This window comes from Mustela nivalis (genome assembly GCF_964662115.1).
Source record: "Mustela nivalis genome assembly, chromosome: 6".
Lineage (NCBI taxonomy): Eukaryota > Metazoa > Chordata > Mammalia > Carnivora > Mustelidae > Mustela > Mustela nivalis.
Genome location: NC_139025.1, coordinates 95,714,135 through 95,740,783, shown reverse-complemented (window position 1 = coordinate 95,740,783; position 26,649 = coordinate 95,714,135). Strand labels below are relative to the sequence as shown.

Sequence of the window (26,649 nt, the reverse complement as noted above, 5' to 3'; positions counted from 1 at the left end):
TCCCAGAGACCCATAACTCAGTTTCCTGGAGCCGTAACATCACCCTCCCTTCCTTGAGTGATGTGGGAAACCAGGACAGAAAGGAAAGTAAACAAAATTAAGTTTCTTCTTGATCTGCAGCCCATTGACAAGAACCTGATGGGCAGAGTATGACATTAATCCAGGAAATTCCCAACTGTCTTAAGGTTGATGACTTACTAGAAGAAAAAACAAGCCTAGCTTGACAGTAGCAAGGCCTTTAGCATCCCGAGAATCTTCTATAGCATATCAAAGTCCTTTTGGACACCTCCCCTTTTCCTTGCCTCCCCCAACTCCTAAGTATATGATCAACCATTCCTCACAACCCAGTGCAACAGCTCTTTCTGCCCACAGGTCCCGTCCCTGTGCTTTCATAAAATCACTTGTTTGCACCAAAGACATCTCAAGAATTGTTTCCTGGCCATTGGCTCCAGATTTCAATAATATTCAAAGACTACATCATCTAGGCAGTAAAATGTCCAAGGCTGACACTTGTAGGCATGGACAAATGCCTACATATATCCCATAGGATATGGGGAGCACAAAATATTTCTTTCTAAGTCTGATTATCTATAGACTCATCTGTAGGTATGGAGGGTAAGATAGGAGAAAACCAGGGGTCTGTTTTGTTCAAGCAGCCAGATGACTGCTTCTTTTGATAGCAGAGCTTAGTTGAAAGACTCTTTTGCAAAGGGGTGGCAGGTAATTCGTTATGAAATTTAAAACAGTGTTAGAGGGTGAGTTTATGGTTAGGTCAGTAAAATGAGATCTCCAACCACTATGAAGTTCAGCAGGGACTCCCCAGGTAGGAATAGCCTTTTTTTTTTTTTTTTTTTAAGATTTTATTTGTTTATTTGACAGAGAGAGATCACAAGTAGGCAGAGAGGCAGGCAGAGAGAGGGAGGGAGAAGCAGGCTCCACACTGAGCAGAGAACCAGACATGTGGCTTGATCCCAGGACCCAGGCATCATGACCTGAGCCGGAGGCAGACGTTTAACAACTGACCTACCAATGGACCCCTGATAATTTTTGGTAATGACTTCAAGTTGTATTGTTTACCTCATGAAACCATCTAATCGGTTTTCTAATGTGTCAAATCATGTACATATTGCAGGACATATCTCTATAGGCAATCAGGGAAAATTGTTAGAACCTATCCATAGATTTCACCTGGGGTCAAATTTACAATCTATTCTGTTCATTTCTTTCTAGTTTGCCAAACAAATTTGTCAACAAATTCAGGAGAAACGGATGTTGCAAGTGGTAAGTGATAGGATAGGGACTGACTTAAAGCAGCTGGGGTAGTAGCTGTATCAGCCAAATGATCTCCTTTGCTTTTCTCCATGTTTGTCTTAGAGTGTCATGGAATTTTAATGACCAAGAGATTTGGGCAGTTGGGTAGCACTTAAAGATCAAATATATCTTAAAAAATTTTTTTTCATTTTCTGTTCAGAAGTCAAGAAACCCCCTTTATTTCCAGATACCAGAACCATGAGTATACAAAAACCACGAGCAATACCAAACGCCTATCTACTATTGATATGATGTTAGCAGCTTTATTTTTACCTAGAAAATAGGCAGTAGGTATTGCCAGAGAGTTCTGCCTGCTGAGCAGAACTGGCCTCTGGTATGGGTTTAGCCTCAGTGGTTTCAGTTAAGGATATTACGGCATCACTGGCTCAGTAGTGACTGGTTTCACCTTTTAAGTAGGATCTGTCAGTAAACCACATTAATTCAGCATTCTTATTTTTTCTTTCTAAAAATTTTATTTATTTATTTATTTATTTATTTATTTGAGATTGAGAGAGTGAGCAGGGGAGGAGCAGCGGGAGAGGGACAAGCCGACTTGGCGCTGAGTGTAGAGCCTACTCGGGGCTCAATCTCACACCCCTGAGATCATGCCCTGAACTGAAATCAAGAGTCAGACACTTCACCAAACGAGCCCAAGCGCCCCTAATTCGGCATTCTTGAGAGGCACTTCCTGTTTATCAATTCAAGGGGTTAAAAGTTGGTTCCTCTGTGTTAAACGGTCATGAGAGTTTTCATCACCTGGCAGAGAAAGAATGGCAGGAAATCCTCTTGAGGTTTTTCATCAGGCTCAAATGTGGAAATATTTTCCTCTTTTGGGAAAAGATATGTGTGCCTCATGGGCCTCAAAGACATCTCATCCTAAAGGATGAATAGCTGCTGAGGTACTAAAATGAATTGTTGAGTCCCTTGGATGAAACCCGTCTGAAAAGGGACTGGTAATGATTTTAAAACAGTTATAGGTATATTAGAAACTCTCAGCACTTGAGTAGTTCCAGGACTCTGAGGAGGCGGATGGGGTTAAGGACAGACAGCGTTGCCCAGTGTCCACAAGCTTTGGTCACCTCATCTCCCACAGCGAAATCTATCTCCTCCAAAGGATTGACCTGGAGGGTGGCTTGTTTTCCTGGGAAAGATGCCGTGAAATTTGAGGGCTAACAATCTTGTCATAGCCTCTCGAGTTTGAAGCAGTTCATCCAATGCTGAGGCTTTTTGCAGTACTGGCAATCCCTTAAGGGGTGATTTGCCTGGAGGGTTTGGTAAGAAAGTTTAGTCAATTGCTGTAATTGCAGGCTGGTAACCTGGCTTGCTTATATTTGAGTATTTAGGGCTTGTGTGGGTTTCCTTTTGGTATCATTTTGAATAGCCCACCAGAGCTGCCTGGCAGTAATTAACTCGGTCATGAGGTTGGTTGCATAGCAGTGCAGTTAACTTCCAGTTTTTGATCTGAGTTGCAGGTTCCTCTTACAAACCTTCAATATAAGCAGAATTTAATGGGCTGGAAGAATGATGGTCAACTTTTTCAGTGCCATGTAGTGGTTTAAAAGATTTCTCAAATCTTTAAACAAACAAACAATTCATCAGATGTTTGGACACATTTTTGGATTTTTTTTTTTTCCAGTCAGTAGTATGGGAGAAATCACTAGGAAACTTTCTGTGGAGTCTTTAGCTAATTTTGAGGCTTCCTTCACGCCTAAGGCCTTTTTGTGGGGAAGTCCAATAAAGAATCTTTTTGCATCCATTCTCTGCCAAGTCTTTCATCTACTAACATGTGAAAGAGCTGATAAGAGAAAGAGAATCCTGGTGCACCTGGGTGGCTCAGTGGGTTAAGCCTCTGCCTTTGGCTCAGGTCATGATCTGCTGCCCCCCACCCCCCACCTGCCTCTCTGCCTTCTTGTGATCTCTCTCTCTCTCTCTATGTCAAATAAATAAATGAAATCTTAAAAAAAAAAAAAAGAAGCCTGGCTTATAAATTTGGACTATAATCAAGAATTCTCTAGCAAACCCAGTAGGGTTTTCTTTAGGGTTGGGGAACTGCTTGGTAATAGCTCCAAAAGAGTTCAGCTTTAGTCCTAGGAGAATGAGAGACCTGGGGCCCTAAGATGTCATCTCCTGGCTTAACTTTAAAAGGGGGTACATCATGGCAGGCCTGTACATCATGGGACATCTCTGTGGCTCAGTTGGGTAAGTGTCTGCCTTGGGCTCAGGTCATGATCCTCGAAGGAGTCCCACCTGGAGCACCCTGCTCAGGAGGAAGCCTGTTCCTCCCTCTGCCGACAGCTCTCTCTGCTTGTGCTCTCTCTCTCTCTCTCATTGACAAATAAGTAAAATCTTAAAAAGAAAAAGGGGGGGGTTCCCTCCTGAGGAGCCTCCAGATAATCATTACAGAAAGCAAGTTCAGCAGGCAAAGGGACAGGAATAGTGTATAGGTAAGCAGGGTGGAGCAGAGGGAGGGAGGGATGGAGCAGCAGAGGATTCTTCTAGTTTAGTCAATCTCCGAGATAATTCAGAATTTGCCTTAGTTTAGAACTACTATCCTAGAAAGAAGGAATTTTTTAGTCATTAACACGTTTTGAGGCCCTGAAATGCTAGTTAAAATTAACTTCCCATTCGGGTTGTTGTTTAGCCTTGTATCCTTTCTCTAATTGATTGCACAGATAAACTAATTTAGGAATCCTGAAGGAGCTCCGAGTTGGCCAATTAAATTTTAAATCATCCCAGGTAATCATTGTCCAGACAGATAGGAATTTGCAGGATGAGGGCCCATAATACTTATACTTAAAACCAGCACTATTTCCAGAACGGTGCCTAGCAGCCTTGCTTCAGAAAGCAAACTTCCCCTTTTCAAGAGAAACTGAGAACAACAGCGGGCCACAGAGGACACTCCAATAAAGCCAAACCTCAAACTTAAAAGTTCAGATTACAAGAGGACTCAGCAGACTCTGACTGGGACCACTGGGGAGTTAAAGGAGCAAGATGGACTCTGTACGTACCTTATTTGAATATACAGTAGAGACAGAGAAGGGAGGTGAGACACTCAGCAGGCCCACTTCTGACACCATGTAATGTCAAACAAAATTTGCAATGAACTTGCAAGGCAAACAAAAAATGTATTTGGGTAACCTCCCAGTATGATGTGAAAAGAATATTTCATCATTCTCTTGCTTTGTTTCCAAGTTTGGGATAATTTTTCTCAAGAGCCCTTTTTCATTCTCCCAACACATTCCCCCAGTTCAGACAATCACATGGCAAACAAACGTATAGAATATCGTGGATATATTCTCCACCTTCCCAGCCATCCTTTTCTTGACATATTCTTATCCAGGTTTATCCTTTAGGATGTGGCACCCAGAACCAAAAATTAAAAATCTCCACATATGCCTTGAACCATGAAGGCTACAGAATAATTCAGACTCCCATAATTTCAACACTATCTCAGCACAGCTCATAGAATGAACAAAGATCACATTAGTAGCCACATGGTATCTCATTGGCTTATGTTAAGCAACTGAAATCTTCAAAGTCTTCTCTATCTCGAATGCTCCTTTTGTAAAAATCTTTCAAAATGCTGAATTTACTCCTCCTGACACATAAAATTATTCCTCTTTTGTATTTTCTTCCACCTATGCATCCCTTTCTATTAGAACTCAGTTAATATTGAAACTCACCAGACTTCAAATATGTATTACCTCTGTTTGGTGAATATTGCATACACACACACACACACACACACACACACACACACACACACATATGTGTGTGTGAATAAACATTCTTTTTATTGTTTTATTGTTAAATCAGTCTGGGTGGGTTTTGTTTTTAAAGATTTTATTTATTTATTTATTTATTTATTTATTTATTTGACAGAGAGAGAGAGAGAGATCACAAGCAGGCAGGCAGACAGAGAGGGGGAAGCAGGCCCCCTGCCAAGCAGAGAGCCCAACACAGGGCTCAATCCCAGGACCCCGAGATCATGACCTGAGCCAAAGGAAGAGGCCCTACCCACTGAGCCACCCAGGTGCCCCTCTTACACATGTTTTATAAAACAAATTGATGGGATGTCTGGGTGGCTCAGTGGGTTAAGCCTCTGCCTTCGGCTCAGGTCATGATCCCAGGGTCTTGGGATCAAGTCCTGCTGGGCAAGGAGTCTGCTTCTCCCTCTACCCCTTGCTCATGCTGTCTCTTGCTATCTCTCTCTCTCTCTCTCTCATATAAATAAATAAAATCTTTCTTTTAAAAAAAGAAGCCCCAGCAAGCCAGCACATACAGTTGCTAGACATATGAGTAAGGCCATCTTAGACCATTCTGTTATTTCCAGTCACCCATTACATATTCATGAATGAGCCCAGGTGAGACCAGCAAAAGAACCATGCAGCCAACATGCAAAATAACAAGGAGAAAACACATATCACTTTGTTTGGGGGTTGTTCATTATTTGCAATAGACAGCTAAAGACAAGAAGTATTCCTTTCCTCCATGCCAGCAGGGACTTTTCCCACCTCTTTTATGGCCCTTCTCACAAATTACTGCCTTGCTTTATGAGTATGAATCTTCCCACCACTACAGATTGTAATGTCACTAAGGGCGAAACAATTTATTGGCCTTAGATTTCTCCTACAGGACTATACTCAGAACTGTAGGTATTAGATGATGAGTCCATTTGCAGATTAAGTAATGGCGCCTTGGAATTCAAGTCCCAAAGGAATTTATTATAAGGCAGTTTTCCTTGTGAGAGCACTTAGAAAACCACTGTCCTTCCTTAGTTCTGTTCCACACATATATGGATGGAGGTGAATCCGGCATTGAAAAGGATCTAAGCAGGACATATTCAGGGATTATTCCATCAGACCTCCCATCAAAGCCTCACATTCCTGTTCACAAGCATGTTCTGTTGGACATTCCTGTCCAACAGAACATGCTTCTTACTGGTTAACATTTACATCTCATCATGGGATGCATGGGTAGCTCAGTTGGTTAAAGTCTCTGCCTGCGGCTCAGGCATGATCCCAGGATCCTGGGATCCAGCCCCGCATCAGGCTTTCTGCTCAGCCGGGAGTCTGCTTCCTCCTCCCTCTCTCTCTCTCTCTCTCTCTCTCTGCCTGCCTCTCCGCCTACTTGTGATCTCTGTCAAATAAATAAATAAAATATTTAAATGGGATGCCTGGGTGGCTCAGTTGGTTAAGATGCTGCTTTCAGCTCAGGTCATGATCCCAGGGTCCTGGGATTGAGTCCTACATCGGGCTCCTTGTTCGCAGGGAACCTGCTTCTCTCTCTGCCTCTGCCTGCCACTCTGGCTTCTTGTGTGTGCTCTCTCTCACTCTCTCTCTCTCTCTCTCTGACAGATAAATAAATAAATAAATAAAATCTATAAATAAAATCTTTAAAAAAAGATGTGGTTCATATACACAATGGAATTTTACTCAGCCATCAGAAAGGATGAATACTCACCATTTGCATTGACATGGATAGAACTGGAGGGGGATTATGCTAAGCAAAGTAAGTCAAACAAAGAAAGACAATTATCATATGGTTTCACTCATATGTGGAACATAAGGAATAGTATGGAAGACCACAAGGGAAGCTGGGGGGAATCTGAATGGGAAGAAATTAGAGAGGCAGACAAACCATGAGAGACTCTGGACTCCAGGAAACAAACTGAGGGTTACAGAAAGGAGGGGGGTGGGGGGATGGGGTAACGGGGTGATGGGTATTAAGGAGGGCATCACGTGTTGTGATGAGCAGTTGCTGTTATATGCAACTAATGTATCGCTGAAAACTACATCAAAAACTAATATATGTTGGTTAACTGAATATAACAAAAAAATAAATAGATATCAAATATGACTTTGGTGAAGGTGGAGAGAGTCATAAAAGGACAGGTTTTGGAATGTAAGTATAACTAACATACAAATAATGAACACTGTTACACTGTAGAGTGAACACTTGGGTTTGTGTGCCAGAAACACTATAAAAGAGCAGCAGACTGGCCTGTCCCCCTGTAGAGCTCCAGTCCCTTCCCCATTTGAATCCAGATGTTCCTTAGTTCATTAGGTGTATGTGGGGCCTAGGTGGTGGGAGGATATCAGCATCTAAGTAGAACCTGCCCTGGGAAAGTTGTCTAACGATCAGAACCCAGGTGAAGTCTCCAGCTCCTGCAGCAGCCACAAGTGCTAGGACAGCAGCGATTCCTTTATCATCCCGTATTTGGGGTGGGTTGTACTTCCTTCAATGTTAGGCTCAGTGGAGAGGCTTCTGGCTAACCTGGCCATGGTCCTTGGAGTTGTCTTTTCAATTCCCTGTCACCTCCCAGATGTAAGGCAATTACCATTTGAGCTATGACCTGGGGAAACTCAGTGTGGTTACGTTCCTTGTGTGATAGAGACACAGCCATTCCAGCATGGTTTCAGTCAAGGATCCTCTACATTTAATAGATCTGAGCTAAAATTGCCCATCTGTCTCAATCAGATATTTACCATGACCATGAGCTGTTACTACCTTGTGTCTTTGTCTCCCAGTATTTCCTCATCCTATGACAATGGGGTCCTTCCCAACTGTACTTGCTTAATTAGAGGAAATTACTTTAGTAACACCTGAAACAAAGACTTTTATTCTATCATCCATCATTAATCCCAGAATAATAGTCAACTCATCCTACACTGACATAATTAAAGAAATCCTCCTAAACTATTCTTTACATAACAAGGGATCACTCACCTTGACTTCTGAACCTGCCCAACCTGAAACACCCAATCAAGTTGAAAGATGTGGGGGGATCCTGCTGTTTAGGTACCCATTTGGTAGAGCACTTTGGTAGGCTTGAAAATTGCAGGTGTCCCCTACTTTTTGCAAGTTCAAGTTATGCCACTTTGGTTTATGAAACACCTACATTAGTACAGGTATACCTCAGAAATATTGCAGGTTTAGTTCCAGACCATTGGAACAATGATAATACCACAATAGAGTGATTCAAGTGAGTTTTTTGGTTTCCCAATGTGTATAAAAGTTATGTTTACACAATATTATAGTCTATTAAGTGTGCAACAGCATATCTGAAAAAGTACTTACCTTGATTAAATACTGCTAAAAATGCTAACCATTAATTAAAAAATTAAACCCAAAGATATATATACCTTGTCATCAAAATCTACAAAAGAAAATACAGATGGACATAAAAATTTAAATGTAATATATTTTTGGAACAACACGGCATAGTTGGAGATAGAAAGTTATAATTCAAAGGAGGTAAAGCCAATGCAAACGTGCATTCAAGAAGGAGCATAAAGAAATGATTTAATGTTCCTAGGATCTGTTTCCACCTAACAAGTAACTGAGAAGGCAAAAGCCCTTGGTATACTGACGCAAGATATTTCAGTAATGAGGCTTAATCATTTGTTAATAAGTAGCTCATATGTTTGAAAATTTCATAATGTCATAATTTATTACTGTTGCTTTTGAAAGGATGGATTTCATGAGGCATCCAATTAAGAAATAAAATTTCCCACCTGGTAAGAAAAAGGCTAACTAATCATCTGAGCTTTCAGCAAGTTGTAATCACTAATTACAGATCACCACAACCAATATAATAATAATGGATAAATTTGCAATGTTGTATAATTACCAAAAGGTGACTCAGACACGAAGTGAAAAAATGCTGTGGGAAAAATGGCGCTGATAAATTTGCCTGACACCGGATTGCCACAATCTTCAGTTTGTAAAAAACCTCAATACCCGCGACGAGCATTAAAGCCAAGCACCCTAAAACTTGGTATGCCTGTAAATGTTTTCCCTAAGCGTAAGAAATCCGAAGAGCCTTTTTGCTTTAAAAAAAAAAAAAAAAAAAAGGAAAATAGCTTTCACTGTTCCGCCGCTGACTCCGGTGGAGGCAACACGTCTAGAAGGGAAAGTGGCACCACCCAGCTCCTTCCCTGGGAACTACACTCACCATGAAGCCACCATAGATTTGAATTGTCTTTGAAGCTCTGTGCTTTTTTTCTCTATGTATTTTGTTCATATCTTAGCAAGATGTGTCCTACTGTATCAGAAAAGCCTAAGAGATTATTTTGGGCGTTTGGGACCACTCAAAAAATTTTCCATAATAATTAATGATAATTGTTTCTTCCCTTTATTTACTTCAGCTTAGGAAAGATTTCATAAGACTTCTTTCGGAAACAGGTGTTTGGGGAAAGGGGACCTGTAGTCTTAATCAGCCATGCAAGCTGAGTATGGAGGAATACGGATGAACCGGAGAGTGAGTAGGATTGGCTCTATGTTTAAACGCCCGAGCTGCTCAGGAGCTTTTCCAGTACTTGTCAGAATAACCTCCATTAGCAGTATCCGGGTTGGGGCAAAGTTGTGACTAGTCTAAAAACGGTCTCATCTTGTCAGACAAAGTAATTAAAATATCCCTATACTTAATCGGGTCAAGAAATGGAGTAAAACATGAGATATCTTTGTAGTGGTAGATCCAGACTCATTAAAGAGGTAAATTCATAACAGGGATGAGGAGTGGGAAGGTGGAGTTTGCAAGACAGGTTCCTGGAGAAGCCAGGCTTGGGTTTGGTTCCAGAAGTGACTCCAGCGAGAAAGGCTTGGTAACCTTAACGTTTCAATCCATTTCGTACTGGTACATCTTTACTCCCAACTTTTTCCAGGTGTCTTTGCAGCCTGCGTAAGCACCACCGACCTCCCTCCTCTTGGAGCTCCGCCCCAGCTCTGACACTTTCACTGCCCGCTCCTTCAACCACGCCCCCGGCTTCTGGACCAAAGTTCGGACCAATACAGTTGCACCCCACGGGTCACAGGACCAGAGAGGCCAGCCAATGGGAGACCAACTGTAACCGCAAAGAGGAGATGTCTTTTAGTGGCATCTTTGGGCCAATAAGGAGCAATGATTCCGCGCCCACTGTGGGCGCGTAACAGAGGACGCGCGGCTTCCTGAAACACGTGACCAGCCCGCTGAAGCCGCCTAGCCCCACCTCCTGGTCTGGAGGTAACGCGATGGCCACGCTTCCAATGGCTCGCAGAGCCTCTCGTCACGTGCAGTTTTTGCAGGCCCAGCGGCCTCCGGGAGGTCATGTGACAGTTGACGTTGCCGCGGCGCTCCCCAATGGGAAAAAAAGAGCTGCCTTGGCAGGACCAAGAATTGATTTGTGGCCACGAATAACAGCACGGCCGGGGCGGGGATAGCCTATCACGTGCATGCGGGACGGAATCGGGCGGGGTGGGCCACTGGTTGCGGGGCGAGCTGGGCGCGAGGCGCGCAGGCGCCCTGGGGACCCGGTAGCGGCGGCGGCGGTGGCTGCGGAGACGGCAGCGGCGGAGAGAGCCGGATCCTTGGCCGAAGCAGGAGGCGGTGGCGGCGGCGGCCATGGCGGCAGACGGAGAGCGATCCCCGCTGCTCTCCGAGCCCATCGACGGTGGCGCCGGCGGCAACGGATTAGTGGGGCCGGGCGGGAGTGGGGCTGGGCCCGGGGGAGGCCTGACCCCTTCCGCACCACCTTACGGAGCCGGTAAACATGCCCCGCCCCAGGGTAAGCCGGGGCGGGTCCGAGGTGTTCCCGGGGGGTACTCTCGAGCAGAGGGAGGGGGCGGGGCCTGGGGCGGAGGCGGGGCCCCAGCGCCAGGTGCGGAGCAGTTGCACCTGTGACTGGGTGAAGCTGTCTTTTTCTTTCGCAATTGCTAAGGAGCTTGGGAAGGGAAGGGGCTTCTAGGGAAGCACGCATTATAAGCCCGCCGAGCTAGGTCAGCAGGGTTGCGGACGAAAAAGAGTTCCTTGACCCTTTGGAGCATCAGTGAGGTGCCTGCAAGTGATGCCACCCTCCTTTTTACTTTCCTCTTCAGCATTTCCCCCGTTCCCTGAGGGACACCCCGCCGTGTTGCCTGGGGAGGACCCGCCCCCCTACTCCCCTCTGACCAGCCCGGACAGTGGGAGTGCCCCTATGATCACCTGCCGAGTCTGCCAGTCTCTCATCAACGTGGAAGGCAAGATGCATCAGCATGTAGTCAAATGCGGCGTCTGCAATGAAGCCACTGTGAGTTATACATATCTATGAAATGGGCCCTGTTTCCTAGATCCGCTTTCTGATCCCTCGATTCTAGACCCTGACCTTCAGGTGTTAGCCAAGTGCTAGTCATGAAACCCCAGTTTCAGTTCCAGAAGTCTCACACTGTCAATTCCCCAGAAGCCACTCAACTGAAGATAATGTTTACCATCCTGTACCTTCATACCTGTCCTGGATACTTAAGCCTAGTTTTTATTTGTGAATCTCATGTTATAATTTCATCTGTCTGTCCTGGCTAAAATCTTATTTCTCTGATCTCTCCTCAGAAGGTGTTTTTGGAGGAAATGGAAGGGATTGGAATTAGAGGTTTGCTTACCGATATCCTCATTATTCTCTAGCCAATCAAGAATGCACCTCCAGGGAAAAAATATGTTCGTTGCCCCTGTAACTGTCTCCTTATCTGCAAAGTGACTTCCCAGCGGATTGCCTGCCCTCGGCCTTACTGGTAAGAGACATAAAGTGGAGAAGAGCATCAGTGGGAAAAATTGGAAAGCTGTAAAAAGGATGAATGTTTGCAGAGAACCTTGAGTTGAAAGAGCCTCATGTTTATTTAGAAAGAGGAAAATACTGCGGACTGTTGTATCTTTTAGAATATTATAGCCATCTTTCACATCTGACAATAAAAAGATTGGGGTGAAATGGTGTCTTATAGGAAATAGTCTAGTGAGCTGGGTGAATTATCATGAGATAAAAGAGAAATTAGAGATCTGAAGTTTAAATTGTGTTATTCCTCAAATCCCTGGGGATAGGGTTGGGGTGGTATGGGGTATAGTACACATACAGAGAAGTAGAGGAACTTAGGCCGGGAGTGGAGGGTGTGGAGGAGGGATAGTGTGGGGACCTTTAGGATTAAAAGTTATTTAAACGTAGTCATTTTCTTCTTTACAGCAAAAGAATCATCAACCTGGGGCCTGTGCATCCAGGACCTCTGAGTCCGGAACCACAACCTATGGGTGTCAGGGTTATCTGTGGACATTGCAAGAATACTTTCCTGGTGAGGAGGAATATTGGGAAGTCTTGGGAAGGAGGGGGAGAAACAGAAGTAATCATGAATGTATTTCTGAGTTATGATAATTAATCCTAAAAAGGCTTGTTCTGATTTCCCTTCTGTTCATTTCCTACCCTCCCCTGCCCCAAGGCCTTCATCAGACATGGCCCTGCTTCTATTAATTGGTTCTCCCCTTTTTGTTCTCCATAGTGGACAGAATTCACAGACCGAACCTTGGCCCGTTGCCCTCACTGCAGGAAAGTGTAAGTGATTGGAGTGGCATTGTTGAGTGAGTAATTGTTGACATATGTGGGAAAATCTGCAGGGCCTTTGCAAACATCCATTTGTTTGCCTCCCCACAGGTCATCTATTGGGCGCAGATATCCACGAAAGAGATGTATCTGCTGCTTCTTGCTTGGCTTACTCTTGGCCGTCACTGCCACTGGCCTTGCTGTGAGTAATCTTGATCCAGCCCCTCTCAGTCTTCAGCCTCATCTCCATAGCCTAAGATTTGGGAAATGGCTACCTTAAAAACAGTGAAAGATTAACTGAGGGGGTTTTGTTTTAATGTGTAGGTGAACTGAACTTGAACGTAATTGATAATCTTCATTGTTACTGTAGGAGTAAAAATCAGCCGTCTTCTTTATGCAGAAGATAGGGCAGTGGAGAATTGGGTTAGAGTTGTTGTAAAGAAACCTGGCTCACCTGTCAGAAAAACTGACAGATGTCTAGGATTGTATAACTTACGTACCTGCCTAGGGGAAGGGAGCGGAACAAGGCTAAGAAGGTCCCTGAAGATGGATACACATGGATAGGGAACCAGGGATTGAAACTCCCAGTCTGTTACTATGATTTCTAGAAAATGTTAAGAGATCAACAGTAACCCCATCTTCCTTCTTCATCAGTTTGGCACATGGAAGCATGCACGGAGATATGGAGGCATCTATGCAGCCTGGGCATTTGTCATCCTGTTGGCTGTGCTGTGTTTGGGCCGGGCCCTCTATTGGGCCTGTATGAAGGTCAGCCACCCTGTCCAGAACTTCTCCTGAGCTTCATGACAACCCACAGACTGTGCCTGGCCCCTCCCTGGTGGGGACAGTGACACTTCAAAGGGAACCGTGGTAAAAGGTTCCCTCGGCTTCTGTAAAGGGAGCCAAGCAGCTGCCTTCCTTTTCCCTGGGGAGAGGTAGGAAGGAACCAGGCCCTCACCTAGGTTTGGAGGGGTAGAGAAGACCACTGCTGGCCATCTGCTTTCCTCCAAGGGCTGCTGTATTTAGGGTAAAATAGACAGAATGTTGCCCCTAAACCTGGGTCCCAGAAGAGGGTTCTAGCCTTGTCCTTCCTAATATGCTCCCTGAGAGCCATTCCTGTCCCTTAAACATTCCAGGGCAGGGTGGGGGTGGGTAGCCCTGGGGGTTCCCTCCCTCTTGTGCACCATTAGGACCTTGCTGCTGCTATTGCACTTCACCAGGGGCTGGCTCTGGCCTCAGTACCCTCAGTCTCCTCTCCCCCCATTCCGTGTCCTGGGGGGTGGGGTCAGCCGCTGCTCTGTACAGAACCACAGGAACTGATGTGTATATAACTATTTAATGTGGGGTATATTCCCCTAGTCCTGTATTTCCCTTAATTCCTCCTTCCAACCTTACCCCCTAGTTGGAGTATTTAACTGGGCTGGGTAGGGTTGCTCTGTCTTGGGGGAGGCTAGGGATTCATCCTGTGCTTGTAAATAAATACGGTCATGACTACCCTTTTCTAGTTGTTTATCTTTATATGTAAAAAACGAGGGGAATTTGTAGCCCCACAAAGGGGTAGAATACAAAGACAGCAAGGCTGAAACTATGGCTCTTTATTTTCATGTGGACAGTTCAAAGGAAGTCATCAGTAGCTTTTTTTAATGTAAAAAAATTCGGAGGTTTAAAGAAAAGCATCAGTAGTAGGCTGGTTGAAGGATTTGTATTGTTAGAAGGGAAATACAGTGCACGTTTCTAGAGAGCAGTTTTTAAAGATGTTTTGGGGAGGTTAAGTTTTAAAGCTAAATTGGGGTAAGCCTTTCCCAGGTTTAAAGTAATTTAGGGATGGTGTCACAGTGCTAAGTATAGGGTGATAGGACAGTGGTCACTACCCAGGGCCTTGGAACGGATCTTGCTGTCACACAATGCAGGTAACAGAGAGTGAGACAACAAAAAGTAATCAAGGCGCCAACCGACATTTTTGGATCGAGCATTCATCATATAGGTCCAAAAGGTATAGGCATAGGCCGTGTTGGGGTAGAGGTGCCGGAAACTGTCAGCCAGTGGCACGGCCTGTAGTAATTCCCCAAAGCCTTGACGCTCTTGTGGAGTGAAGCCAGCATTCTTTTTGTTTCCCTTGGGGTTGCGAAGGTCGATTTCTTCATGAGCCACATTGAGGTCCCCACATAGCACAAGGGGCTTGCGGGAAGCTAAACCCTTCAGGAATTTGCGAAAGGCTTCATCCCAGCGCTGCCGGTACTCCAAGCGTACCAGACCTCGGCCTGCATTAGGTACATAGGCTGTTACCAGCACAAATGCATCAAATTCAGCCACGATCACTCGGCCTTCCTGATCATGTTCCTCTTCACCTACAGAAATGATGAAACAAAATCAGCATAAATAAGTGTAAGAAGGGGCCTCTGGGTAGCTCAGTTGTTAAGCATCCGCTTTCCCGCTTTCAGCTCAGGTCATGATCTCAGCATCCTGGGACTGAGCCCCATGTTGGGCTCCCTGCTCAGCAGGAAGCCTGCTTCTCCCTCTCTCACTCCCCCTGCTTGTGTTCCCTCTATTGCTGTCAAATAAACAAAATCTTAAAAAAAAAAGGTGTAAGAAAAGGAAAAGCAATTCACATTAGGGGCTGGAGTAGGGTATTAGCCGTTGGATTGTAAGAGCTCAAGGATTAGGAATGAACAGGGTCTCACCAATGCCATAGGAGACTTTCAGGGGGCACTGGCGGGAAAGCAGGCCCACACCACTGTACCCCTCCTTGTCTGAAGGAGCTGACCAGTACTGATGGGATAGTCCAGGTAACTCTTGAAGTTCAACTGGTAGTTTGTTCTCTGAACATTTGGTCTCTTGGAGGCAGAGGATATCTGGAGCTTCTTCCTTTACCCACTGTGAGTGAAATAAAAAATAGAAAAAGTACTATCAATTCAGACATTCACTGAAGACTCTGTGCCAAGTACTGGAACTACACTGCTTAGACACAATCACTATGCTTAAGAGTCTAATAAGAACATGGCACCTAGGTGGCTCAGTTAAACATCTGCCTTAAGCTCAGGTCATGATTTCAGGGTCCTGGGATGAGCCCAGGGTTGGGCTCCTTGCTCAGTGGCGCGTCTGCTTCTCCCTCTCCATTTGCCCCCCCAACCCTTTGTGCACTCTAATAAAATATTAAAAGAAAAAGTCTAGTAAGTCTAACAGCTAAATTCTATAACTGGCAACTAAAAGAAAAAATGAGTATTACATGCAACGCTGAAGAGACGGTATTTCTTTCATAGGCAATGGATAGCCAAGTTAAGATTTTTAGGCATATTTTTAAAATTTAAACTCCAGGCCACAGGTGGGGCTCCAACTCACGACGCCCCAAAATCAACCAGCGAGGCACTCCTAAACCGTAATTTAAATGGAAGACCTACTGGAGATGAAGTGAAGCAAGTCCAAAAACAAGGTGCATGGCAAAGAGATGAAGCCATTAATTAAAACTATAGAAATGGAGTTGAAAAATTGGGCATTTCTCAAAAATACAGTAGTTCTATAACTTGGTGAAGCTCCTCTTTTTAACTTTCACCAAAAAAAAAAAAAAATCTACACACAAAGGGAAAATAAAACTTACACGTTGGGACTAAAATGTTAAGGTGATTAAATCCCAAGATCGTTCAATACGAAAGACTGTCCCTTCCCCCTCCCTGAATTTCACTCACATCTAAACCTTTCTTCTTAATCCAGGCTCGAAGCCCATCCACATTCCAGGAGCAGATCTTGAGGGTGGCCGATTTACCATTGGGCGAGGTTTTCTGATCTGGGGGGTCCTCATACAAGACTGGCCCCTCTCCTGCCTCTTTTTCGTTTTTCTTTGCTCCCGCCTTACTTTTCTTGGCTTCTGGCTCTACAAAATAAGTAATACACTATGATAAAAAGTTGACAAAAGGCAACTTCGATCCGCTTTACTATAGACCCACTGAGAGTTGTTACGACTTTCTTACAATCTGCAAGAACACACTGAGTACGTTCCCACTTCCCGTTCACTGAAGGAATCAGAAACCCCCACGGCAGCCTCTAGGGATATGGGGCTCATTTCGTTCTCTTACCAATCTTGGGTTCTTCCCCGTCTTCTACCACGGCTCCCTTTTTCCCACGCTTCGGCATCACTGTAAGGAAAGCCTTTCTGAACCAGTACCACGTCGCCCACCGAAGCAGTATTTTTACCGTGTTCCCTGCAGACAGGAAGAGGTCGTGAAGTCAGCTAAGGTTTGGGAAAAGACTCCTCCCTGGGGCGTCCCCGCACTAGGTACCGCCTTTCAAACCAGATTATCTCTGAATCCTTTCCCCGCCTCCATGCACCACAGGCCCTTCAGCCCCTCACCCACAAGACTAGATCATTTCAGGATGCCTTGTGCAGTCCTCGTGAGATCCGCCCTCCGGCCAATCGAGGGCCTTAATTCAGGGTTTTGATTTAGGCTTGCGGATCAGAGTTCGGGAAGCCCCTCTGCTCGGCAAACAAGACCAACCCAGTATCTGACCTGCTCCGTTGCCAGCCTGGCTCCTCCTTACCCGAGCACAAAGAGTCTTGCACGCTGTGCCCCCACGTGGGTAAGGAGGATGGTCACGTGACCCGGGGAGCACCGCCTCAGGCAGAGGAGCGCGTGTGGCTGGTCGTCTGGGGCCATGTGACAGAGAGGCTCGGCCTTTCCCGCTCCCCGCCTCCAAGTCTCCCAGGGACTGAAGGCCCCAGCCTTTCATTCTTGGGCTGTTTATGGTGTGCCAGATGCACGACTCGTTCTACCATCCCGACCGAAGACTCCCCGTGCTGGGCAAGAGCGGGAAAAAAATCAGTGGAGATGTCTGGGCTGGACCACGGGAGAGAAGTAAAGGAATGGCTAGGAATGTAAGGAGCAGATGCCGGCTCAGCGTCCCTGGCAGTTAGGAGGACAGATCCTTGAAGGGGCCTTGATGGGTCGCCGGGACGACGGGGGTGGGGCTGGCGCGGGCGTGCGAGCCTTGGAGCCCTTTGGGGCCCGTCTCGGTGCGCGTTTCTGCCTGGCACCTGGCGTTTTGAGTCTCCCTGCGCGCTCCGGAATCCGCGGTCCGGCGCGGCCTGGTGAGGGCCCTGCGGCTCCTGTGGTAGCCAGCCCTGCCGGCGTTTTCTCTCAGTCTCCGCCATGCCGGCGGTGCTAGGGTTTGAAGGCAGCGCGAACAAGATTGGCGTGGGAGTGGTGCGGGATGGCGCGGTGCTGGCGAATCCGCGGCGGACTTACGTCACGCCTCCGGGCACCGGTGCGTGTGGCGGGGCGGGGGGGCGAGAGTTCGCCGCGCGCTGCTCGGCCGGGCAGCACCTACCGTCTGAGCGCTGTCTAGCAAAGTAGGGCGTGGGGCGCACTGTCCGCTTGTAGAGGTTTTTGCTCCGAATCTCTGAGATTATGTGACAGAATGAACATGACAGGCTGATGGTTAGAAGAGTCACAGGCACTTGGACCTGTATCTTCTGGGTTTCTTTTGCTTTCATTGAGTGTTTTTTATATACTAATCGTCAGCTGGGTGCTAGATACAAGAGTAGATATTAGGAACCGCTCTGGAGTTGGACCTAAGAACAAAACTTTGCAGTATGATGAACAGTATAATAGTGGCAATCAGAATTATCTAGAATGAGAAGGAGTGTAGAGACTTTCACCTTGGGTGTTAGACAGGAACAGTAATATTCGTGGTCAGTATTTGGTTTGGGGCTTGTGTTCCTGACTCTTTAAATGGAAATAATAATATCTGCATTATTGGGTCTTGAGAAATAAGTGAAACTACTAAACATGTTACAACTAACTCATCTAACAAATGTTATTTCTAAGTTATTATGTTGTAATTTTTAAAAGATTTTATTTATTTATGTGAGAGAGAGAAAGTGAGAGAGCATGAGAGGAGAGAAGGTCCGAGGGAGAAACAGACTTCCTGCAGAGTTGGGAGCCCTATGTGGGACTCGATTCCAGGACTCCAGGATCATGAACTGAGCCAAAGGCAGTTGCCTAAAGCCACCCAGGCGCCCCTCTTACATTGTATTTTATCCACCATCCCTTAAAACTCCTGCATATAAAGGAGAAGGAGACTGACTTGCATATACCTGCAAAGCCTCCCTGAAATGATGATGTTGTGATGGGTTACTTGTTAGAAAATACATATCTTGTGTTTAGTCGTCACTCCTTTAGGCATTTTGGCACCAGGATTACAAAGGTAAATAGCCAGTGCTTTACGATGCTCATGGTTAAACTAGGGAAACTACAAATAATTATAATGCTCTAATTGTTATATGTCTAATGTGGTATGTAGAGTATAAAGATGTGATTGTGCATGGGGTTTGTAGGGCCACAGAGAAGATCACCAAAGGGTGAAGTGAAAAGTAGCTTTCACTTGAATTGAGTCCTAAAGGCTGAGTAGAAGTTGGGTATGAAGAAGTGCATTTCTGGAGAGCTGGTCAGCCTAGCTGAACAGGCTAGAAAGAGTGTATCTGAAAACCTGGAAGACAAGATGCTTGAGGAGAGTGAAAGGGACTCTTCCTACACTGTGTAAATGTTCAAAACAAAACAAAAAAACCAGTCAGTTGTTTTGCCAGTAAAATGGGTTTATTTAGGAATAGTAGAGAATTGCAATTTGGATCAGGGAATCTATAGCAAAACCATAGGCAAGTCTACCTGCCTTTGCTGTAGAAAAACCCTGTGATCTCTGACCTGTGTCCGTCTCCTAGGATTCCTTCCGGGTGATACTGCTAGGCATCACCGAGCTGTTATCTTGGACCTGCTACAGGAGGCACTGACAGAGGCTGGATTAACCTCCCAGGATATTGATTGCATTGCCTACACCAAAGGTATAGCTGGGATAGTGGTTGACAATGGAAGAATATACCTGGAGCCTGGCTAGGTTAGAATAGCCTGCTGCTCTCCTTTCCTACCACCACTACCCCTACCTCACCTCTTGCATCCCTTACTTTCCCCAGCTCTGTTTTTCCCAGTATCCATAGGATTCTAACTCCCATTTCTGTCCCCCTAGGCCCTGGCATGGGTGCCCCACTGGTTTCTGTGGCTGTTGTGGCCCGCACTGTGGCCCAGCTGTGGAATAAGCCATTGCTGGGCGTGAACCACTGTATAGGCCACATTGAGATGGGCCGCCTTATCACCGGAGCCACCAGCCCAACTGTGCTGTATGTCAGTGGAGGAAACACACAGGTATTTGGAGTACTCTATCGTTCCCTCGTAATTTCTAAGGCACTGTGCCAGCAACTTTCATGTACTCAGTGTGGCACCTGCGAGAACAAAGCTGGACTCATCTGAACCTAAAATGTTATGCACTAGAAAACCCACAAGAAAGTTTGCAGTATTGCAGATTTGGACAGGATGATCACGATATTGGATGGCACTTATTTATTTAAAAGATTGTACTCATTTATTAGAGAGACGGAGAGAGAGCATGAGCAGGGGAGAGGGGGAAGCTGACGACTTCCCCCTGAACAGGTTGCTCAGTGTGGGGCTTGATCCAAGGACCTTGGGATCATGACCTGAGTGGAAAGCAGAAGCTTTAGTGACTGAGACACCCAGGCGCCCCTTACATGGTTTTTATATATGTGGTTATAAAGATAAGAAATTTCCAATTTAGAAAAAAAAGAATAGTAAATATTGAAGCCTTCAAAGTAATGAAAGGATTCTTTCTTTTGTTAATCTGAAGCTTATTTTTTCTCTATATCTTAGCAATTAAACCTAAGGGGCACTATGTGATTTGTTTCTTCACAATAATTTCATGTTTTGTTTTACTTTACTGGTAGTAAATAGAAGTTGTTAATTTAAGAGTGTGAAAACAGAAATAATTTAAAAAACATTTTATAAGTGGTAGAAGGCATTTTAAGTTTATAGGTGAAGCCAGAGTTGTTTGGAGTACCACGCAAGACCCTTTCCGGTTGTGATTGGAGAACTCTAGTCTTTCTTTCCCATGGAACACCTGACAGGGTTATTTTGAGAAAAAGTGATCATCCCCGGGGCGCCTGGGTGGCTCAGTGGTTTGGGCTGCTGCCTTCGGCTCGGGTCATGATCTCAGGGTCCTGGGATCGAGCCCCGCATCGGGCTCCCTGCTCCGCAGGAAGCCTGCTTCCCTCTCTCTCTCTCTCTCTCTGCCTGCCTCTCTGCCTACTTGTGATCTCTGTCTGTCAAATAAATAAATAAAATCTTAAAAAAAAAAAAAGTGATCATCCCCAGCTAATGAAAGGCTTAAAATTTTATTTTGTGACATAGTTATTTAGGATGAAGCACATATTCCTATAAAAATGATGTGGGAACTTTTATAGGTAGAGGACATATAGCTGGCAGGGGCCTGAAGGATGGCATACAAAATTAGGGACTTGGGGTATGCACAGTAGCAATGGAGGCTTGCAAGAGTTACTGAAGAGAAGCAGTGATGGTTTTCTCTTCTTCCCTCTTGAAATGTGTTAAGGTGGGAAAACAGGGAGATGATTGGGTAGGGAAGTAGACAACACAAGTAGAAAGGCAGAATTTTTTTTTCCCCTTTCCCTTTTGTGGCCAACCTTTTAACAGCAGATTACAATCTATATCAGAATGGAAGGAAATCCTTAGCAGCATCAGAAAGGGAAAGGACTTCTTATGGTCTTAAGGAGACACTGAATGTCAGAAATATACGTGTCAGTGGGTAGTAAATATTCTCTGGTAGAAGCTGGTCATATGTGAAGAATGAACATAAGTTGTTTGCCATGCTGAGTTGGGTGTGTTATTAGTGTGATCCAGTATAGGATTTTTGGAGGTTTTCAACTCTGCCTTTTGTGTTGTTTCCAAATAACACTGCCCTGGTAGAATAGTCTAGAAGGACTCTGGTTCCATGCCTCCAAGCCAGAAAGCCTGCTTAGTCCATAGTGTCAAGACTGCCTTTAAAGGATATATTGGGAACCTCCAAGCTAGAGAAATGTATTTGAAATGAGAATTGCTTCTACCCTGACCTAGGATGCCTTCTGTAGATTAGGAACCTGCTCTGGGAATCCTCAAGGTACCTATAAACTTCAGAGATAAGAGCTATGAGAAAGTACCTATTCAGGGTTTGGGTGAGTTCTTTTGTTCCATTTTTACTGGAAGCTGCAGCGGCCATGTTGATCCTCTGCTATGTTCTTCCCCAAAGCCAAATACTCCTCTTTACAGACTTGAGGTTTCATGGACATCCTCATCACCCTTAGGTGATTGCATATTCAGAACATCGTTACCGCATCTTTGGAGAAACCATCGATATTGCTGTGGGTAATTGTCTGGATCGTTTTGCTCGAGTGCTGAAGGTAAGCCACTGGGGCTAGAGAAAACATAAGGTATGGATAAATTTCTGGGGAGCCATGGAAATGGAAGTAGGAAATAGTGAATTAGTTTCTTATGCTTTTTGAATATCTGATTCCTTCCTCTTTTACCTTCTGCTAGATTTCCAATGACCCCAGTCCAGGCTACAATATTGAACAGATGGCAAAGCGGTAAGGGAACATAAGAGGGAGAAGGCTGACTGGTGGGTCTTCCGGGATTTCCCTCTACATACAGTAAGGAGGTTTGGGAGCACTTTGGAGGTTGAGCAGCCAGCTGACTAAAGCCTTCGTGCCTCATACGCTCACTCCCACACAGAGGCAAGAAGCTAGTTGAGCTGCCATATACTGTGAAGGGGATGGACGTTTCATTCTCGGGGATACTGTCTTTCATTGAGGTGAGTGTGGGACAAGTGAAGAGAGAGCACTGCCATGCTTTTTAATGAGGCGTATCTGTTTTGCTCACCATTGTATTTCCTGTCTATAGTGTAGTTCTGGTCTATATTAATGATGCTGACTAAATTCATTAAGCAAATATTTATTAAACATCTGTGTGCCAGGCACTGTTCCAGGCAGTAGCAGTACAGCATAGAGCAAAATAAAAATCTCTTTGTACTTGGCACTTACTTGTCTTGGGGGGTGGTAGTGACAAAGAAACAAGCGGGGGCGGAAGATAATAACACAATAAAACGGGTCAGATAATGATAAGCATTAGGGAGAAAGTTAAGCCGAGTAAGGGGTTGGGAGGGAAGGGGATGCCAGGGCAGACATTTGTGATTATTGAATCCCGAATAAATGCTGCCCATTCCATAGCTCAGTGCCAGTGAAAGGCAAAGAAAGGCGGTGTAGACATGCTGGTAAGTGGAATTGTAGTGAGACACAGTAATCCTCCAGGCGCACTAATTTTTGTTCTCATGTCATCCCCAAACCATACTTGATTTATTTATTTATTTATTTTCTTTAATTATAGGATGTAGCCCAGCGGATGCTGGCCACAGGCGAGTGTACTCCTGAGGATTTATGTTTCTCTCTGCAGGTAATGGGATAAAATGCCAGGAGATAAAGTTGGGTCTGGAGGAGCTTTTACGTAGTAGAACAGAACCAGGATCCCCTCTGTTGTTCTCACTTTATCTGTCCCCCACAGGAAACTGTGTTTGCAATGCTGGTAGAGATCACAGAGCGAGCCATGGCACATTGTGGCTCCCAGGAGGCCCTCATCGTGGGAGGTGTGGGGTGTATGTATCATTGAACTGTGCGCCTCTTTCCTGTTCTTGGACATTAGTGTCTTCCTCCTGCTAGTCTAAATCTCTTAAGGGTTTGGGAAAATTAGAAGTTTCTGCTTCCTAGCTTGTCCCCAAACCCCTACTTCATAATTGTAAGTAAACACACATGAGGTGTACAGCTTGACCATGCAGAAAGGGCTGCCTAACCCCTACCTCCTCACAGGTAATTTGAGGCTACAGGAAATGATGGAGACAATGTGCCAGGAACGTGGAGCCCGGCTTTTTGCCACAGATGAGAGGTAAAGGCCCTTTCCCTTTCTTGATTTTTTCTTTTTTTCCTCCAATTACTATGATTCTTCACCCTTGAATCCCAAATTTCATGTCTTTGTTCTTCCTAGATTCTGCATTGACAATGGAGCCATGATTGCCCAGGCTGGCTGGGAGATGTTTCGGGCAGGACACAGGACCCCCCTTAGTGATTCTGGGATCACGCAGAGGTGTGTATCCTCCTTGCAGGGGTAGATAGAATTATATGGGAGGCAGGCAAAAATCAGCAGGGAAGAGGGTCCAGAATCATGAGGGTAGAGAAGAATGGAAGCTTCTAAGGGATAGCTGTCCACCAGGTTTTCTGTTTTTTTTTTGTTTGTTTGTTTGTTTGTTTGTTTTTTTCCACAGGTATCGGACAGATGAAGTAGAAGTGACTTGGAGGGACTAACAAGGTTAACAGGATCAGAGTAGGTAGTGCCTAAGTGGAGCCTACGGGAACTTGGGCCTTAATCTCTGTCCTGACCTGAGTGTCCTGGCAAGGCTATGGACTCCTGTCTCCCATCGTTTGAACCTCAGGTTGACTCAGCAATAAACTGTTTTTGGTTTTGTATGTTGGTGATTGGCTTGTGTTAATCAAGAATGACACAGGGTTGGCACTGGATAAATTCTTGTTGGTGGGGGAATGGGTAGGGAGGTAAGGGTCAGAGCAGAGCCTTGGCCGACTGTTCAGGGCTGCTGCTTTGAAGTTAAAATGGAAGTTAAAAAAATTTAAAATGAAGTTAAAAAAAAATTTTTTAATATATATATATATATTTTTTTTTTAAAGATTTCATTTATTTGTTTGACAGAGAGAGATCACAAGTTAGTAGAGAGGTAGGCAGAGAGAGAGGAGGAAGCAGGCTCGCTGCTGAGCGGAGAGCCCGATGTGGGCCTCGATCCCAGGACCCTGAGACCATGAACCTGAGCTGAAGGCAGAGGCTTAACTCACTGAGCCACCCAGGCGCCCTGGAGGGGGCCATCTTAGGTGCTCTTCTAACATCCTCTTAATAATAATAGTATCATTACTAATACTATTTTAGTGTCCTGCTTCATGCCAACTGCTTTGTGTTTGTCATCTCATTTAAATTCTTTGAGGTAGGTTCTTAGGACTTGCCTTAAAATACCCGGGAGCCAGGTCTCATTTTGTACTAATTTGTAACTAAAGAGCAAAACTGTTCTCCATGCACTTACTCCTACATACTCCACACACTTCCAGGGGCAGGCCTGTAGGGGTGCCCTGGATCCCTCCCTCCCTGCCCCAGCTGCCAGAACTAATGTCATCGTGGGCTTTATCTTGTTTGTTAGTCACCATGAGAAGTCGCAAACTACCAAGGCACCTTCAGCTCTGCACTCTAATAACCATTACTTTCCACGCCTTTTTTTGTTTCTCCTGAAATCCTTTTGTGCTCTTTGGAACTAATAGCTGGTTGTTCGTAAAATTTCCTATATCCTCAAGCTCTCTTCTGAAAGTTCTCTTTACATTCCTGCTCAGAGCCCCAGTTTCTCCTGAGGACTCTGCTTCTCTTACCGCCTCTAGTGGTACTGTTTTCTCTCCCCCACATCCTTTGTACCACTGACACTGGAGGTGGTGGTGGGGGTGTCCTCATTTTTCCTCATTCTGTGTTGTCTGTTCCCTCTCATCCCTACCACACCTTAGCTTTGAAACACATGTCATTTATTAGACTAGACCATGCCACAGCTGCTCCTGTTAAATCTTGATTTTAGGTGTGCCTGGGTGGCTCAGTTCGTTAAGCATGTGCCTTCAGCTCAGGTTATGATCCCAGGGTCCTGGGATGGAGTCCCGAGGTGGGCTCCCTGCTCAGCGGGAAGTCTGCTTCTCCCTCTTCTTCTGTCCCTCCCCATTACTTGTGCTCTCCCTCTCTCTCAAATAAATACATAAAATCTTTAAAAAAAAAAAAAAACCCAGATCTCGATTTTAGTACCTATGTGGATCATCCTTCTAATGCTCTGGTCTCAGCTCTGTGCTGCTCCCATGATCTGTCCCTCTGCCCCTCCTGTAACCACTCATTCCCTTGGTCCTAGTCTAGACCTATAGCCCCACCATATCTCAATCTCAGACATCCCTTCTGTCTTTCCAGATCATTTCCTTTAGTGCACTGAGTCTAACAATTCATCTCTTTATCAGGCCCTGCAATCTTTTGATTTTCCTTTCCACTGACCTCATCCCCTGTGTGTCTTCATTCCCCTCCTGCTAAACTCCAGTTATGAGCACTTCACTACCAATGCCCTCACCTCTCTTGCCCTTCTTGCTTTTGTCACACTTCAACTCTTCACATACTTGATTCCTAGAGCCATGCAGCTGAAAGGGCTAGCGAAAAACAGCCAGGCTAACTCGTCTTGCTTTAAAGGCATCATCCCGAAACTTAGGCCACCTCACAGTATACCCTAGTCCTTTCACTTGCCTTCTTTCCAGTAACCATTTTATACCTTCTAGCCCCTCAAATCTGTGTCTCCCCTGATTTTCACTCTTTGGCTCCTATTTTAGTGAGAAGATAGAAACTATCAGAACATTCATGAGCTCCCACCACTACATCCAACCACCTTCCAGTATTTATTCCAATGTACTCTGCTTTCCCTTCTGTTCCTGTATTAGCAGTATACTGTTAATACCTGTTACTTTAGGGACGCCTGGGTGGCTCAGTGGGTTAAAGCCTCTGCCTTCGGCTAAAGTCATGATCCCAGGGCCCTGGGATTGAGCCCCACATCGGGCTCCCTGCTCGGCGGTGAGCCTGCTTCTCCTCTCTTTCTCTGCCTGCCTCTGCCTACTTGTGATCTCTGTCTGTCAAATAAATAAAATCTTTTTTAAAAAAATACTTGTTACTAAAAAAAAAAAAAAAAAAATACTTGTTACTATATACTCAGTTGGGATTGATTTTGCTCCCTGGAGGACTTGGTTGTCACAACTGGGAGACAGGGCTACTGGGTAGAGACCAGGGATGCTGCAAAATACCCTGCAATGTACAGAACAGCTCCTCACACAAAGAATTCTCTAGGCTAAAATGTCATTGAGAATCCATGCTGAAACAAACTGTCCATGCTCCTGTCCAACTACTTTGATGGTCCATCCCATCCTCTAGCCTTTCAGGACATCTCTCAGTTCTCTCTCGTTTTCTGTAGAGTCTGTATTTCCCTTTCATCCTAGAGCTTCCTCTCAGCACACAGTTATGCTTTCATT

At 45.2% G+C, this 26,649-nt stretch overlaps 3 protein-coding genes across 10 annotated transcripts; 2 read left to right on the top strand and 1 right to left on the bottom strand.

Annotated features, from left to right (window-relative positions):
- The first annotated feature begins 1,233 nt into the window (after window positions 1-1,233).
- PIP4P1 (phosphatidylinositol-4,5-bisphosphate 4-phosphatase 1) lies at window positions 1,234-14,120 on the top strand. Of its 4 annotated transcripts, XM_082736842.1 has the most exons (9): window positions 1,234-1,285; window positions 9,482-9,574; window positions 10,026-10,835; window positions 11,167-11,357; window positions 11,726-11,832; window positions 12,276-12,381; window positions 12,586-12,638; window positions 12,738-12,828; window positions 13,281-14,120. In XM_082736842.1, the coding sequence occupies exons 3-9, from the start codon at window positions 10,694-10,696 to the stop codon at window positions 13,422-13,424; spliced, it is 834 nt and encodes a 277-aa protein (XP_082592968.1). In that variant the 5' UTR covers window positions 1,234-1,285; window positions 9,482-9,574; window positions 10,026-10,693; the 3' UTR covers window positions 13,425-14,120. The 4 variants fall into 4 exon arrangements, with proteins under 4 accessions (XP_082592968.1, XP_082592967.1, XP_082592970.1 ...); XM_082736841.1 differs by lacking the exons at window positions 1,234-1,285; window positions 9,482-9,574 and having other exon boundaries at window positions 10,374-10,856; XM_082736844.1 differs by lacking the exons at window positions 1,234-1,285; window positions 9,482-9,574; window positions 12,276-12,381 and having other exon boundaries at window positions 10,374-10,835.
- Window positions 14,121-14,206: 86 nt separating this feature from the next.
- Window positions 14,207-17,348, bottom strand: APEX1 (apurinic/apyrimidinic endodeoxyribonuclease 1). 5 transcript variants are annotated; one of them, XM_082736760.1, is made up of 5 exons: window positions 17,160-17,348; window positions 16,697-16,822; window positions 16,310-16,494; window positions 15,308-15,500; window positions 14,207-14,974 (listed from the first exon to the last, which is right to left on the bottom strand). In XM_082736760.1, exons 2-5 carry the CDS (start codon window positions 16,752-16,754, stop codon window positions 14,457-14,459), a joined length of 954 nt encoding a protein of 317 aa, XP_082592886.1. In that variant the 5' UTR covers window positions 16,755-16,822; window positions 17,160-17,348; the 3' UTR covers window positions 14,207-14,456. The 5 variants fall into 5 exon arrangements, with proteins under 5 accessions (XP_082592886.1, XP_082592884.1, XP_082592883.1 ...); XM_082736758.1 differs by having other exon boundaries at window positions 17,129-17,281; XM_082736757.1 differs by lacking the exon at window positions 17,160-17,348 and adding an exon at window positions 17,117-17,139.
- Window positions 17,349-17,751: 403 nt separating this feature from the next.
- OSGEP (O-sialoglycoprotein endopeptidase) lies at window positions 17,752-24,024 on the top strand. The gene is made up of 11 exons (XM_082736770.1): window positions 17,752-17,882; window positions 19,336-19,455; window positions 19,638-19,813; window positions 21,817-21,912; window positions 22,049-22,098; window positions 22,244-22,322; window positions 22,895-22,960; window positions 23,069-23,159; window positions 23,371-23,446; window positions 23,546-23,644; window positions 23,823-24,024. Exons 1-11 carry the CDS (start codon window positions 17,768-17,770, stop codon window positions 23,860-23,862), a joined length of 1,008 nt encoding a protein of 335 aa, XP_082592896.1. The 5' UTR covers window positions 17,752-17,767; the 3' UTR covers window positions 23,863-24,024.
- The last annotated feature ends 2,625 nt before the right edge of the window (window positions 24,025-26,649 follow it).